Source organism: Gobio gobio (assembly GCF_949357685.1).
Source record: "Gobio gobio genome assembly, chromosome: 4".
NCBI classification, from domain to species: domain Eukaryota; kingdom Metazoa; phylum Chordata; class Actinopteri; order Cypriniformes; family Gobionidae; genus Gobio; species Gobio gobio.
Window position 1 is genome coordinate 16,720,234 of NC_137100.1, and position 14,913 is coordinate 16,735,146.

The 14,913-nt window shown below is 40.9% G+C and overlaps 2 protein-coding genes across 3 annotated transcripts in view; both read right to left on the reverse strand.

The window, feature by feature from the left end:
- On the reverse strand, positions 1-8,156 carry LOC307125379 (annexin A1-like). Of its 2 annotated transcripts, XM_079815226.1 has the most exons (13): positions 7,651-8,156; positions 7,401-7,474; positions 7,158-7,269; positions 6,663-6,757; positions 3,858-3,971; positions 3,652-3,742; positions 3,489-3,568; positions 3,224-3,280; positions 2,819-2,912; positions 2,618-2,713; positions 2,188-2,246; positions 627-749; positions 1-498 (listed from the first exon to the last, which is right to left on the reverse strand). In XM_079815226.1, the coding sequence occupies exons 2-13, from the start codon at positions 7,443-7,445 to the stop codon at positions 442-444; spliced, it is 1,023 nt and encodes a 340-aa protein (XP_079671352.1). In that variant the 5' UTR covers positions 7,446-7,474; positions 7,651-8,156; the 3' UTR covers positions 1-441. The 2 variants fall into 2 exon arrangements, with proteins under 2 accessions (XP_079671352.1, XP_079671353.1); XM_079815227.1 differs by having other exon boundaries at positions 46-498; positions 7,401-7,755.
- The window catches only part of LOC307125378 (annexin A1-like), a 20,799-nt gene continuing 13,801 nt past the window's right edge, over positions 7,916-14,913 (reverse strand). Inside the window, exons 12-13 of the mRNA XM_079815225.1 lie at positions 8,657-8,779; positions 7,916-8,390 (exon numbers count right to left, since the gene is read on the reverse strand). Coding sequence (XP_079671351.1) covers positions 8,334-8,390; positions 8,657-8,779 — 180 coding nt within the window. The 3' untranslated portion in view covers positions 7,916-8,333. The remainder of the gene's footprint in view (positions 8,391-8,656; positions 8,780-14,913) is intronic.

Consider the following 14,913-nt stretch of genomic DNA (forward strand, 5'->3'; position numbering starts at 1 on the left):
GTATCCTTTCTGCTTTAAGATTGTTATATGACACTGCAACATTATGTGAAAGATTGATTGTTTTTATTCACATTAATAAATCAATTTCATGGAATAAATCTGAATACATTGGGCTAGACCAAAATATGTGGTCAGATCAAGAAAAAAGAGCTCCTTATGGCAACAACTGCATGATTTCATGTACAGTGTATAGTCAAATGTCACAAAACGTATTTGAATGGACATGAAGTACTTTAAGAATCATATAATATCTTTTTTTTTCCTTAACTTATTCATGAAAGGTACTATAAAGTATCCTGACACATTTAAACCACAGGTCTTTTGAATGTTCAAATGAATGTATTGGTCAAAGAAGATTATTACACAATGAGTTGCAAAAATGTGTTTTAATGAAACACTCCTGAAGAAATCCTGAAGTGTTTACATGCCTGGGTCATGTGTTTATTGAGTGCCACAGAGAGCCAGCATAATCTTTTCATAATCTCCACCTGTTTCCTTCTGTAAAAAACAAACACATAAGCCACTTTCATTCAGACATGCTGGGTTTTAAACATGATGGATCCAAGAATGTGAAATCTAATTCAGAAGCTTTTTCAGATCACTCATTTTGAATTAAAGAGACTCACCAGAATGTCCTCCTGAAGGGTTTTTCCATACAACCTCTTGTATTCTTGAATGATTTTTAGCAGGTCGATTTCTGAACGACTCACAATGATTCTAGTCAGTGTGTCAGTGTTGGTTCCCAGTCCCTAGAAAGCAAGGCCAATTCATAAAGTAGCAATAATCTGAGTCAGATTTTTAGTCTAACAGTTTAGAATGAGTTTGAAAGAGAAGGAAATTGTCAGGAAATTCAAAATGGCATTTTTCCCCCCGGAATAATGTAAAGCCATGGGATTCAGAATTTAGTTTAGAGAAGTTTTGAAATGAGTCTCTAGTCTATACCGTTCCTGAAATATAAGCAAAAATGAAAATGGATTCATTATAGCCCTCAATTCCCACAAAATGTAAGTTAATGGCTTCTGAATTCTGATTGGCAGCCATTTTTGTTGGTTTGTCCATTTGTTAAAGGGTTAGTTCAACCAAAAATGTAAATTATGCCAAACTGTACTAACCCTCAAGCCATTCTTGGTGTATATGACTTTCTTCTTTCAGCCAAACACATTCGGAGTTATATTAAAAAGTATCCTGGCTTTTCCATGCTTTGTAATGGGAGTGTAGTACCTGAGATTTTGTCTTGAAAAAAAGTCCAAAAAACGCATCCATCCATCATAAAAGTAATTAATATGGCTCCAGTAAGTTAATGAAGGCCTTCTGAAGGGTTTTTTAAGAAGATATCCATACTTACAACTCTATAAACTATAAACACTGGCTTCCGGTAATGGCTGTACATGAAAGTTCCGGCTGAAGAGTAACCTCTGATCGTAGGACGTAGGATGTGGAAGTAGCGTAAGCTTAGGTGAGAGTAGATGCCTCTTGCGGTTAATAGGTATGGGCAACAAACTCAAGCTCCTCTTCTCTTATATCGAAATCCTCTGATATTTCTCTTTAAAAAAAATTATTTTAGACTTTGTGACCAGTGTTTTGTTTTGCTATATCCTCTGCGCTTTCGCATTCTTCAATACGCCATGCATCGGGTCAGAGGGCACTCTTCCGCCCCGAACTGGACTCGCATGGTCTCAGGTACTATACACTCTCATTATAAAGCTTGGAAGAGCCATATTTTTTGTATTTTAACTGTGATTGCGTTTGGCTGAAAGAAGAAAGTTATATATACCTAGGGTGGCTTGAGGGTTATGGGATAATTTTCATTTTTGGGTGAACTAACCCTTTAATAATGGTAGTCTATATGTTAGCATTTGTACAAAAAAAAAAATCATTCCAACTTTAAACTCGATCTGACCAAAACCAGAACAATATTGGAGTTATTTGTGAAAGTGTAAATGTGCTTATTTTAGTAACAGGGTTGGACAAAGTCGTTTTGCCACCAAGAGTCTGACACCCTGATGGACACTTCAGGCCAGAAAAATAATAATTTGAAAATCTCCAGAAATGGAAATACAAAAGGGTTCCACCACCTTTGGCCATTGGACCAGATACGAAACTCAGAGATTATGTAAGAAACAAAATGGATCAAATGGAACCATAATTATAATCATAATTATTCCATAATTTCCTTTGCAGCTTTACCTTCATAGCCAGGTGAAGCCTTTCAGCAAAGTAGGCAGGTTTGTTTACAGCAGACTTCACTATAACATGAAAAAGATGGTAAGAACAGATATTTCAAGAACTTTCTTCAATTTAGTTACTCTTGGAGTAAGAGTTGTTGATTTGTATCTGGTTGCAAAGTTCCCTTTCAGTCGGTCAGTTCCGACGTACGTCTCCGTTCCCTCCTTCAGGGAACGAGGGTTACATACGTAACCGAGACGTTTTTGTGTGTCAGAATGAATCCGCCCTTAACACACAGAGCTGGAGAAACCTGCTTTAGAAACAGGTTTTTAAGGAGCTGCCTTCATTTAGATGGGACTGAAATATTTAAAGTAATTTAATAAGAAACTACTCTTTCACACTCCCACAGAAATATACACAGACTAGATGAAGGCTTGTACTGTATATTTACCCAAGGTCATCAGGCAGTCTTCAAAGTTTCCATGCAGCTCACCCTCCAGATCTTTGGCAAAACCATCTTTGCTCAATTGGCCATAATACTGGAAAACTGTAGATTTTAAATTTAAAAAAAGAAATTTGAGCTGAAGTACACCGGAATGGCATATATTAAAAGTCAACTGTCTCTGAAGAAGAGTGATATTCCCTAACTTACTTTTGCACAACTGAGTTTCACTCCTGTTTGTGAGGATGTCAACCAGAACAGAGCAAACAGTGCCAATCCGATTCTCTCCTGCCTCAAACAGAGCCTAAAACAACAACATAGAAAAGTCAGAAACAGTATGTACAATGTTTCAATTGATAATGCTTATTGCATGTCTGTCTGCAGAACATGATTATGATTGGTCTAGCATTTCTCAGATATTTTCATAATGACTGCAAAACTGTATAATGGACTGTTAATGGCAACATACTCATGCTGTTTTTGTTAGTCTGTGGTTTATTGTTTTTCATACAAACACAATTTAGAAAAGCTAAGTGGTTCCATCTAACATCAGTATTATTAATTACTATATATCTTACATACTTCATTGGCCATAGTGTAATAAAGAATCTTTACCTTTGCATCACTCTTAGCCTGTCCATCATCAATGTTACGGTCTTCACTCCTGGTTGCCTGAAGTTATGAGATATTGATATAGTAATATGTCATTATCAATATACAACACATGATATATATATATATATATATATATATATATATATATATATATATATATATATATATATATATATATATATATATATATATATATATATATATATATATATATATATATATATAATGTGCTGTAATAACAATTACACTGAACTATGTTTTATACCTTGCAAAGGGAAACTAGGGTAGTCTCAAGATGTCCTTTAATTTCACTTTTAATATCTTCCTCCAGCATCTCTCCATAGACTGTACACCAGAAAGAGGTTAGCAGCATAAACATACATCTGCTTGTAGGAAGAACATGTTTTTATGCCAGTCTTTCTTGTTACCTTCTTTGAATTTATTCTTCAATGCTGCGATCTCCTTGTTTGATCTGGTCCCCAAAATTTCATTTAAGACAGCCTCATTTGTCCCAAGACCCTGATTGTCAATGAAATGTTAGTATTAGTATTTAGATTTAAGTATACAGTAGCGTAAGTCTTGGAATAAAATATAAAATAAAAATATATTTTGCAATAAGAGCAGTAAGTTGTACCTTAATGGCTCTTTTAATTTCAAAAGCATCATACTCAGGCGGTGTCATCAGCAAAGCAAGGACCACCTCCTCAAAATCTGACTTCAGAGCTTTTTTCAGTGCATCTGCCAGGGGCTGAAGATTAATGATAAAAACAAAAGCTATCAGCACAAAACAAAATTGTATAAACAAGAAAAAATGTATGTCACATCTGTGTTCATTAAACTTTGACTTTGACAGATTCACAGTCAAACCAAAATGTATTCAGACACCTTCAACATTTTCTCACATTATCACAGTTTAAATGCTATAGTTTAGAAAATGGTAATAAAAAATAACACAAACTCAGTTAAACTGTGTCAGAACAAATTAATCTTGATAATGTCAGATAACTTTGATAGAACGGTATATAATGGATTACAATCAACCAATCAGCTGTTAAATTTAAGTACACTGTAAAATCCAACAGTTGATCTTACTAAGACTTTTTAGTTAACTTTACTTAATGCCCAATAATTTGTTGAATTTACTTAAAAAAATAGTAATCTGAACTATTTGCATGCTAATGCATTTGTTACTCAGAAAACCCAAGTAAACATTACTTGACTGGATTGAGTACCATTTTACCACAGCAAAAATAAATAAATGAAATGAAAACAAGCGGTTTGTTATTGAATGTTATTGACAATAAAAGTAAATATTTTGGGAGAGCGTCACATAAGTTGACTTCATAAATGTATGTTGTTTTTCATTATGGTGATTAGTGCTTTGGTTGGGCACTTGGAACTTAATTTACATTATTGTAATTCTCTTCTTATTGATGCAGCGATGATTTCAAAGAAAGGAAGGGAAGTAATACATTATATATATATTATGTCAAATAATGATCTTTTAACATTTTATTGCTAACGCTTATGACATAAACTATAATTGTGCTGATATAATCCCTCTATATTTGTGACAATATCTTGAGTTGACCATGCTTTATTTATTTTTATTTTTATTAATTTATACATTTGGCAGACGCTTTTATCCAAAGCGACTTACAGTGCCCTTATTACAGGGACAATCCCCCTGGAGCAATATGGAGTAAAGTGCCTTGCTCAAGGACACACTGGTGGTGACCGCTGGGATCAAACCAGCAACCTTCTGCGTCTCAGCTCCACGGTTTAACCCACTGGACCACCATCTCATGCTTGAGTCACAGACTTCAACATTCAAAACATCTTTTTTTTTTTACTTAAGAAGACCATTACAAATTTATTTGCTGTCGTTATTGGGGTTATCCTGACAAAATACAGTCAAAATAGTAAAACGAAGCAATCTATTTATTTGAGTCGCAATGCATTCTGGGAGTACACTTCATCAGATCAAAGATAGAATTATGTCGACACAACTTAAATTGTTTAAGTAAGAACAACTTGATGCAATTAAGCTTCCTTAATTTAGTGTTAAGTGCATTCAATGCTAGTTGAACTACTAAAAATATGTTCACTTTACTTGAAGAAAATTTGGAAACCGATTGCACATTTTTTTAAGGCACCATTGCTGAAAATGACAGATTAAAACTATGTTGAAAATAATAGTATTTAAGATGTTTGCAGAACATAATATAACACTGAGTTGTTAGTTGGCTTCTCAAGTAATATTACTATTAAATCTTAAGTAAGATTAGTAAATATTCTAGAGTATGTTAACTAGAATTGGCATTAAACTAACTTGATATGTATTACTTAATTCACTTGGGAGGTGTTAGCTTTCTTTACTTTTAGCTGATTATTAAATTAACTTCAGTTTTCCCTTTAAGTTTGCTTTGCAAAAATAAAGCAGCCGGTTTCCAATTTTTTTTAAGTAAACTGAACTTGTTAGAATTTACAGTGTACACATTTAGATGATACCAAATTACCAATTTAGGTCAACCAATTACCAAGCAATGCTTAATTTTGTTCAGTCTGTGGTTTAAAAGGTCGCATTAACCATTTAAGAAAAAAGAAGAAAAAAAAAACACTTAAGCAAAACATGGTCTGGTCAATGTGTCTGAATAATTTTGGTCCCAAATTTTTTATCAATTTTACTGGTAGTCCACTGTATAAAGAATTTTTGGGTATGTCAGAGTTTATTTTATTTTGCTATCCTCACTTACATAAATGAACTATAGTGTCCTGCATCCACAAGTATAATTTTTTGTTTGACTGTAGATCAAATAGATAAATGCCTTGGCTCATTAATTTGTATTGTTTCATATGTCAAGTTCAAGGGTTGATAAAACAGTACAAAAGTACATCTGTCCGAAATGGGCAGATGGCACAATATGACTTGGCTTATACATCTATATTGTCCAATGCTGTCAAGTTCAAGGGTCCATAAAAAGAATTGTAAGAGAAAGAGAAAATTGTTGAAGCTTTCATTAGACCATGTATACCAATCTGTTCTCTGTTCTGCTGTGCCTGAGTTCTGTTTTTCTAGTTAGTTTCTATGTTTTCTGATTGGATTACGTTCACCTGTTTAGTTTAGTATCATTTGGTGACACTTTAAGGTGTTCTTGTTACAGTGTAATTATACATTTAAGTACTGAGTAATAATAATAATGAACTACATGTACTTACTATGGGGTTAGGGTTAGGATTAGGTTTGGTTTAGTTGCATGTAATTATGCATAATTTATATGTATTACTTAATACATGTCACATTTGTAACGAGGACACTGTAAAATAAAGTGTTACCTTACATTTAGTTACATTGTTCTACATTGTCTCATTTCCGTTTGTGTAGTGGTTGTGAGTTTTTATTTCAAAAAAAGATGTTGAAGGCTGTGAATATGCTTACTTTTCCTGTACTCTGCTGATAGGCTGCCTTGATCTGTTGTCTTTGTGCATTGCTCTTCTTTGCTAGAACCTCCACAATGGTGGCTTCATCCACACCTTCACAAGTGGAAAACAGGCCAAAATCCATCACTTTATCACATGAGAAGCTGTTTATGTTCATACTACAGAGTAATACTGGTGGATCTTGCAATAATGGGCACTTGCTCTTGATTCCTGGTGTATAATCACAGACACATTATGCAATAAAGCTAGAAACATAATAATACAAGTCCCAAGAGAGTTGTATGTTGGGTAAAAGTATATTAGCATTCTTCCTGGTATGACATAATTGGTGAGGTGTGTCCTCCATGCAACAACACTAAAAATATGAAGTGTTCCATTAATTAGCATTTTTTACTTGATTTTTTTTCAACACCAGTATCAGCAACATGAGAGCATGTTAAATTTGCATTTTGCATACAAACACTTTGCATTTAGCAGGATATCTCTACTTTACCTTTGGTCTCAATGGCTTTCTTTAATTTTGCAACATCATTCTGGGCATTAAAGTTTGGATCAGGCTTGACTGTTCCAAGGTATCCTGTCTCAACAGGAGCAGGATTAAAACCCTGAGATAAAACATATAGCAACATGCAAGTACAAATAAGTAATGATAGGTTTCTATTGAGGCGTATCTAGGTTAGCCATCATCACCTAGAAGACCAACCTAAAATGTATCCTTTTGACTGATTTTACTTACATTGTCATCATTAACTTGCTGGAATAATTTCTGGAAAAGAGACATCTTGCGAGCTTTGAAGAAGCTATAAAGAACTAAGCAAATGCATAAAGAGGAGCTTATGACCAGACATTGCAAACATTCTCGAACATTCTAAATTGTCATATAAATGCCATCAGTAATCAATTGCTTAATTATGAATATAGCATCAGACACATTGCACATTAATAATGACTAGCTTTAGTAAAACGCATTTACAAAGACAACTTACTTGTTTCTCTGTGAAGTCTGTGAGAGCTGATCTGAAATGGATCATTTCAGGAACTGAACCTGTTTTTATTCCTTATACACACCCACCAAAAAACTGGGTTGGGTTGGGCTGGGCTAGGCTGGGTGGAGGGGTAAGACCAGGTTGTTCTGGTTGTACCTGTCTGTAAGACTTGTGATACTATAACTAAATGTGTTTGCAGTACTTTACCAGTTGTTGTCCAAACCTAATACAAAACAAAACTTACTTAGGAACGTATTGTATTATTATATTGTTCACTAGATATAGTTTATTAGTTGTATCAACTTGTGGAATTTGTCTCTTTAATTATGACAGACACACAGATAAGGTCAAACAAGTGCTCCAGCCCGAGTTATCACATATTGTGTAACATGGTAAAGAAACCAATATGTTCATCAATGTAAAATATTGCCTGGATTTATAAAGCGTTTTATTACGAGTTGACATTTAATTGTGATAAACTGTTGAATTACTACTCTGAAAATATGCCAAGTTGTAGATATAAATATTATATTGTAAATTCACACAAACATTTACGGTGTGCAAAACTGACATTTATTCCATATTTAAATCTAACACTTTTCATGAGCCAAATGGGGAAATTAACGGGTGCCGACGTGGCGCATGTAATGAATTTCCACATAATCCAGACATGTAAGAGATGATTATTGAGTTCCACAGAGAGTCAGCAGAATCTTCTCATAATCTCCATTTGTTTCCTTCTGTAAAACCAGAAAAGGGATCTAAATATTTAAATTGGACAGTTATTGTATTTAATAGGACAGTAGGCTATGATGAAACAGGCAGCAATACAATTAAAAAAATTAATGTAGAAAGAGGGTTGAATAAATTCATTGGGAAGTGATTAGACTGTGAAAAGTGACTGTTTCTTTCCAGAATATGTGATTAAGAAAATATTTGGTCTTATTTCTTTATTTCATATTGACTTTAAGCTATATGGTTAGAGCTTTTCAAATTGGAGACTCACCAGAATGTCCTCCTGAAGGGTTTTGCCATACATTCTCTTGTATTCTTCAATGATTTTTTGCAGGTCAATTTCTGAACGGCTCACAATGATTCTAGTCAGTGTGTCAGTGTTGGTTCCTAACCCCTAGAAATACAGAATTAGTTAAAAGGTCATGAAACACACATAAGAGGTTACTCTACAATAAATACTTTTTACACCTCAAAGCTAAATGCAATTTTTTTTTCTCCACCCTTTCTGAAACACCAGAATCGGTACAATTGCAACATCACAATTTTCCTTTGCATGCACATTAATATGCGTATGTAAATAAAGAGCCCTGTTTACACTTGGTATTAAGATGCATTTGTTTGACCGGATTGCAAATAGACGAGGGAGGCACATTCCTATTTACACCTGGTGTTTTAATCCGTCTTTTTTTGTCCACTTTCAAACACTTCTGTCCTGATTTATACGAGGGGAGGATCTATGGGTGGGTAAATGTATGGGCTTTTTCAAATCTAAGCTCACTCAATTTACAAATGAACGAGGCCAGAGACGGAGTAAAAACAGCAGCAAGACCATACCGAGCATTATGAGTGTGTGTTAGAAATTAAGATTGGTAAGTAAGATTGGTCAGTAGGCGGTGAGTAGGTCTGGAAGTGGTCGAAAGTGGACAAGCTCAAAGTGTATTAGACCCCATTTACACCTGTATTTACTAGTGTCGTCCACTTGTGATCCAATTGACCAAAACACATCTTACAACCAGGTGTAAACAGGGCCAAATAGGTTTGCTCATGTCTGTCCATCAAATACAAGAGTGAGAGAGCTGTGAGATTTTGAGAAAGACCATCCAAAGTTGAAAGACCATCCTTGAATGTGGACAAACTGCACTGCCAAAAATATGGCGGAAGTTTATTTTTAACAAAGTGCCCAAGCGATTAAACAAAAAAGTTCCCTTTCAAAGTGGAACTTCAACGCCGCATCATGAGGTTGAAGATTTGGGGAGCACCATCAGCATGACCAGTGTCTGAAGCATGTGTGATGCAACACACCAATTTATTGGCTGGCGACAGTCCATGACATCACAAGTGGAGCACCCGTAAGTATAAAAGGACTCCTGTAATACACGTCATCAGCTTTTTTTTGTGTTCAGTAGTCACTCACTTGTATGTGCATGTAAGATAAAAGCTTGAACATATGCCAGTGTAGTTTATGCCATAAACTCTAAAAAAAAAGGTACTATATGGCACCAAAAATGGTTCTTGGCTCGTAATCATAGAGGAACCTTTTTCAGTGCTCTATAGCACCAATTTTGGTGATTCAGTGGTTCTTCAGCAGTTCTTCAGAGGTGCTTTATAGCACCTTAGTCAAAGAACCAGTGAAGAACCTCTGAAGAACAGCTGAAGAACCACTGAAGCACCAAAATTGGTGCTATATAGTAGCCTGGATGCCAGCCGAACTTAGCCCCACCCACAACATTTTTACTCGGGCAGTTCGGTCTGGACTTGATCGGTAGAGAAGTAATTATGCCCGAACAGAAACTGTTCGGACCAATGAAATTGTCAGGGCGGGCTTTAGACGATGATGGACAGATGATCAACATTAACGTAATCATCTACGTCATCAAAGGCGCTTGCATGGGTTGAGTTTGTTCTAATCCTTCATGGAGAACTTGTTCGTATATGCGTTCACCTTTACTATTTCTCTCAGAAATGATGATCGTGTTGGTAAGTAAACTCTGTGTATCCTTTTTTTTACAACACCGGCAAAGATCGTTTACACTCATCTTTTTCTTCTAACGTTAGGCTACTTATTCCAGCGTGCGTGCAGGTTACCACAGGGTTGCCAAGTTTTTACAACAAAACCCGCCCAATTGCTAACGTTCCTCAAAACTAGCCAAAAACAAGCCCAATAGCTTTCCAGGGGGGGTTCTCCGGGAAAAAAAGGCATTTGGGGGGTAAAATATGTGTTATTTTGGCAGGGTTGGCAGCTAAAAATCGCATTCCTGGGTCTGTATATCACATAATTGGGGTCGCTTCAACCCGCGGACATGGCAACACCGTGCAGTTGAGTTCTGTTGACATTTGACAACTAACGTTATACGTCGCTACGTTGCTCTGATTGGTTGTAGGTCTATCCAATTGAGGTCTTTCCTGGTTCGGTTGAAACACGCCCCATAATCACAGCCCAACGGAGCAGTATCAGACTCATATTCTGACAAGAATTGAGTATGACGATGTCAGGCTAGCTATATAGTACAAAAAAAATACATTAAAAAAGGTTCCCCTATGATTACGAGCCAAGAACCATTTTTGGTGCCATATAGAACCTTTTTTTTTTTTTTTGAGTGATGTATATAGATATCTGGAGACTGTGTGAAGATGTTTACCAATCATGGCAGTGGGCATTTACTTGCGTTTCTGGAAGATGTAACGCCCCTCAAAAGTAAAGTTTTTTAACAGAGAATGAAGACTGAAAATAATGTTTTTTTTTAATGATTATTTGAACTTTTTTGGCGCAAAAAAACTTTGCTAACATCATAAGCTAACGTCCGGTTACGTATGTAACCCTCGTTCCCTGAGGAGGGAACGGAGACGTACGTTAGTGACTAACGAATGGGGGTTTCGCTTAGAAGCCAATCATCTTCATCGTATTCAACAGCGCCCAATGGCAGTGCCAATGCCATGGGCATGCGGAATTTGCATGCGTAACTCCGCCCCACCTCGTGGGTATATAAGGAAGTACGCTGCGAACATCGCATTATGTTACTGCTGCAGGAGCCAAGACTGAACTCCGCGTTCCAGGCAGCACAGCTGACGTGGCTAAGGAAACGTACGTCTCCGTTCCCTCCTCAGGGAACGAGGGTTACATACGTAACCGGACGTTCCCTTTCGTTCAGTCACTACGACGTACGTTAGTGACTAACGAATGGGGGAACCTGTAAAACAGCGCCACTCAGCTGTCATCCAGTGCCCTGCGTAAGTGTGAGATCCCACCACTTAAGGCCCTAGGACTCCCACTTATCACAGGATTACCAAGGTACACTGGGAAGCATATCCCAGTGAGGGAATGCCAAGGTGCCTACCGTAGGGAGGACTTAGAGAATACACATATGACCCGCTGAGGGTTGCATATGGAAGATCTCTAGGGTACCAGCCGAAGGTGGATTTTTAACCCTAGGGGTGGCAGGGACTTGCCAAGGGAAAGACACCTGCTCACTGAGGAGGCTTACGGTGGGAATACTCGTGTGGGGGTCGCCAGAGGGGAACCATGCACACGGAGCACCTGGCCGGACATGAGGGTCTGGGCTCGAAAGGGCAGACTGAACTGATGTCGGCGTTGACAGTGCTGGAGGAGCTCAGGGCTCTCGGGGAGCTCACCTGAGGAAAATATCGCACGTATCCAGTCATGGGAGTGGAATGGCGAGCAAGCGAAGACACCTGAGCGTGGTCCATTACCGGCCCCTCGGGGGGGCGAGTACAAAGTCGGACACTGGCTCCACTCGGAGATTGTAGAATCTGGCGAATGTGTTGGGTGTCGCCCAGCCTGCAGCTCTGCAGATGTCTGTTAGCGAGGCGCCATGCGCTAGAGCCCAAGAGGAGGCCACACTCCGGGTGGAGTGTGCCCTCACACCAAGGGGACATGGTCGACCTTACTGCTGGTATGCCAAAACAATGGTGTCCACTATCCAGTGAGACAACCTCTGCTTTGAGAGAGCACTTCCCTTCCGCTCTCCACCATAACAGACAAAGAGCTGGTCTGAGGTCCTGAAACACTGCGTCATGTCTACGTAGGCGCGGAGAGCGCGTACTGGACAGAGCAATGCCAAGGCTGGGTCTGCCTCCTCCAAAGGCAGCGCTTGCAGGTTCACCACCTGCCTTGGGCACATATCCGGGCCGGGGTCTCAGGATCACGTGAGAGTTAGCCGGCCCGAACTCAAGGCACGCTTCGTCAACCGAAAATGCTTGCAGGTCCCCGACCCTCTAAGCGAGGCCAATGCGGTCAGCAGAGCCGTCTTCATAGACAAGAGCTTAATCTCGGCCGACCGCAAAGGCTCAAGGGAGGCCTCTACAGAGCACTTAAGACTACTGAGAGGTCCCAAGAGGGAACGAGAGGAGAGCGAGGAAGATTCAGTCTCCTCGCCCCCCTCAGGAACCTGATGATCAGGTCGTGCTGCTACTTACCTTATTGTCTCCCAGGAGATCGTGGTAGGCAGATATTGCGGCCACGTACACTTAAGGGTGGAAGGAGACAGCCTTCGTCCCACCCCCTCCTGGAGAAACGAAGCACAGACCCGATCGGGCATTTCCAGGGGTCTTCCTGGCGGGAAGAGCACCATGTGACGAAGAGGTCCCACTTCAACGCATAGAGGTGTCGAGTAGACTCTGCCCTAGCGGAAGTGATGGTAGCGACCACCGCAGGTGGAGGGCTACTCAAACCAGCCGCGTCCCGTCCAGAAGCCACACGTGGAGCTTCCAGAACGCTGGATGCGGGTGCCAAAAGGTGCCCCGTCTCTGAGGAGTCTCAGAGGAATAGGCCAGGGAGGGGCTGTCGCAAGGAGTAGCAGTTCTGAGAACCAGGTCCGGCCGTGCCAACGGGGCGACCAACATGACCTGCTCCTTGTCCTCCCTGATCTTGCACAGTACCTGTGCGAGAAGGCTCACTGGGGGAAACGCATAATAGCGTAGCCCCGACGACCAGCTGTGCGCCAGTGCATCCGTGCCGACCATAGGTCAGGGAATAATACAGGGAGCAATGGGAAGAGTCCTGGGAGGCAACAGGACACCTGTGCGTCACCGAACCGTTCCCATATCAGCTGGGCCGTCTGGGGATGGAGTCTCCATTCTCCAGGAAGTGGCTGAAGCCGTGAGAGCTCGAGGCTGCACGGTTCAGGACTCCCAGGATGTGGACAGCATGAAGGGACCTCAGATGCTTCTGACTCCATAAAACGAGATGGCGGGCGAGTTGAGACATACAGCGGGAGCGTAGACCGCCCGGCCGTGTCGTCTGTCCTGACTAGTACATGTTGACCCTTCAGCAACGCTCGGAAGCGGTGCAGGGCGAACCGTACTGCCAGCAACTCGAGGCAATTGACATGCAGAAGGCACTGGGGTCCTATCCAGGAGCCCGTGGCTGCTTGTCCATTGCACATGGCACCCCAGCCCGTGGATGATGCATCTGTTGATACAACAAGATGCCTGGAAACTCGTTCTAAGGACACTCGGGTCCGTAGAAAGCTGAGGTTCGACCACGGGGAGAGAGTCTGTAAGCAGGCCCGAGTCACTTGTACCCGGAGCGTGCCAGACCGCCATGCCCATCTCGGGACTCGATCGCGTAGCCCGTGCTGAAGCGGTCTCATATGAAGCAATCCGAGCGGCGTTACCGCGGCTGCAGATGCCATATGCCCCAGGAGCCTCTGAAACAGTTTCAGTGGAACCGCACTCTTGCCCTCGACTTGTCGAAGGGAAGTCAGCAGAGACTGCGCGCGCTCGCTCGAAAGCAGCGCGCACATGGCGACCGAGTCGATCCATACCGAGAAAAGAGATCCTCTGCGCGGGGCAAAGTTTGCTCTTCTCCCAGTTGACCCGAAGGCCCAGACGGGCTAGGTGATGGAGCACCAAATCTCTGTGTCCGCAAACCTGCTCTCGAGAGTGACCCAGTAAGCCAGTCGTCGAGGTAATTCAGGATGCGAACCCCGTGCTGCCGAAGGGGCGCAAGGGCTGCCTCGGCAATCTTCGTAAAGACGCGAGGGGACAGAGATAGCCCGAATGGTAGAACTGCGTACTGATATGCCCGCCCCTCGAAAGCAAACCGTAGGAACGGTCTGTGTCGAGGTAGAATGGAGACATGGAAGTAGGCGTCCTTCAGGTCGATCGCTGCAACCAATCGACTGGACGAACGCTTTCGAAAAGGCGTTTCGCTGTCAACATCTTGAACGGAAACCGGTGGAGGTAACGGTTCAAGATGCGCAGGTCCAGGATCGGTCAAGCCCACCGGTCTTTATGGGTACAATGAAGTACGGGCTGTAACACCCGGAATTCACCTCGGCTGGAGGGACAGGTTCGATCGCACCCTTCGCCAGTAGGGTGGCAACCTCCGCTCGCATGACGGGGGCATTAGCCCCGATCATAGTGGAACGGACTCCCCGAAAGCGGGGAGGAACCTGCGCGAACTGAATCGCGTAGCCGCACCTGACTGTCTTCGCGACCCAGCGGGACAGCCCTGGAATCTGAAGCCAGGCTCCCAGGAACTGCACCAGCGGGGTCAATCGGACTACA

What these genes read in the sequence shown, in the direction of transcription:
- LOC307125379 (XM_079815226.1), bottom strand. Translation starts at nt 7,445, where the DNA reads ATGTCTCTTTTCCAGAAATTATTCCAGCAAGTTAATGATGACAAT. An exon ending in CCCTAGTTTCCCTTTGCAAG is followed by an intron (nt 3,281 to 3,488) that starts GTATAAAACATA and finishes TCATAACTTCAG; the next exon opens with GCAACCAGGAGTGAAGACCG. An exon ending in AGGCTAAGAGTGATGCAAAG is followed by an intron (nt 2,913 to 3,223) that starts GTAAAGATTCTT and finishes TTGTTGTTTTAG; the next exon opens with GCTCTGTTTGAGGCAGGAGA.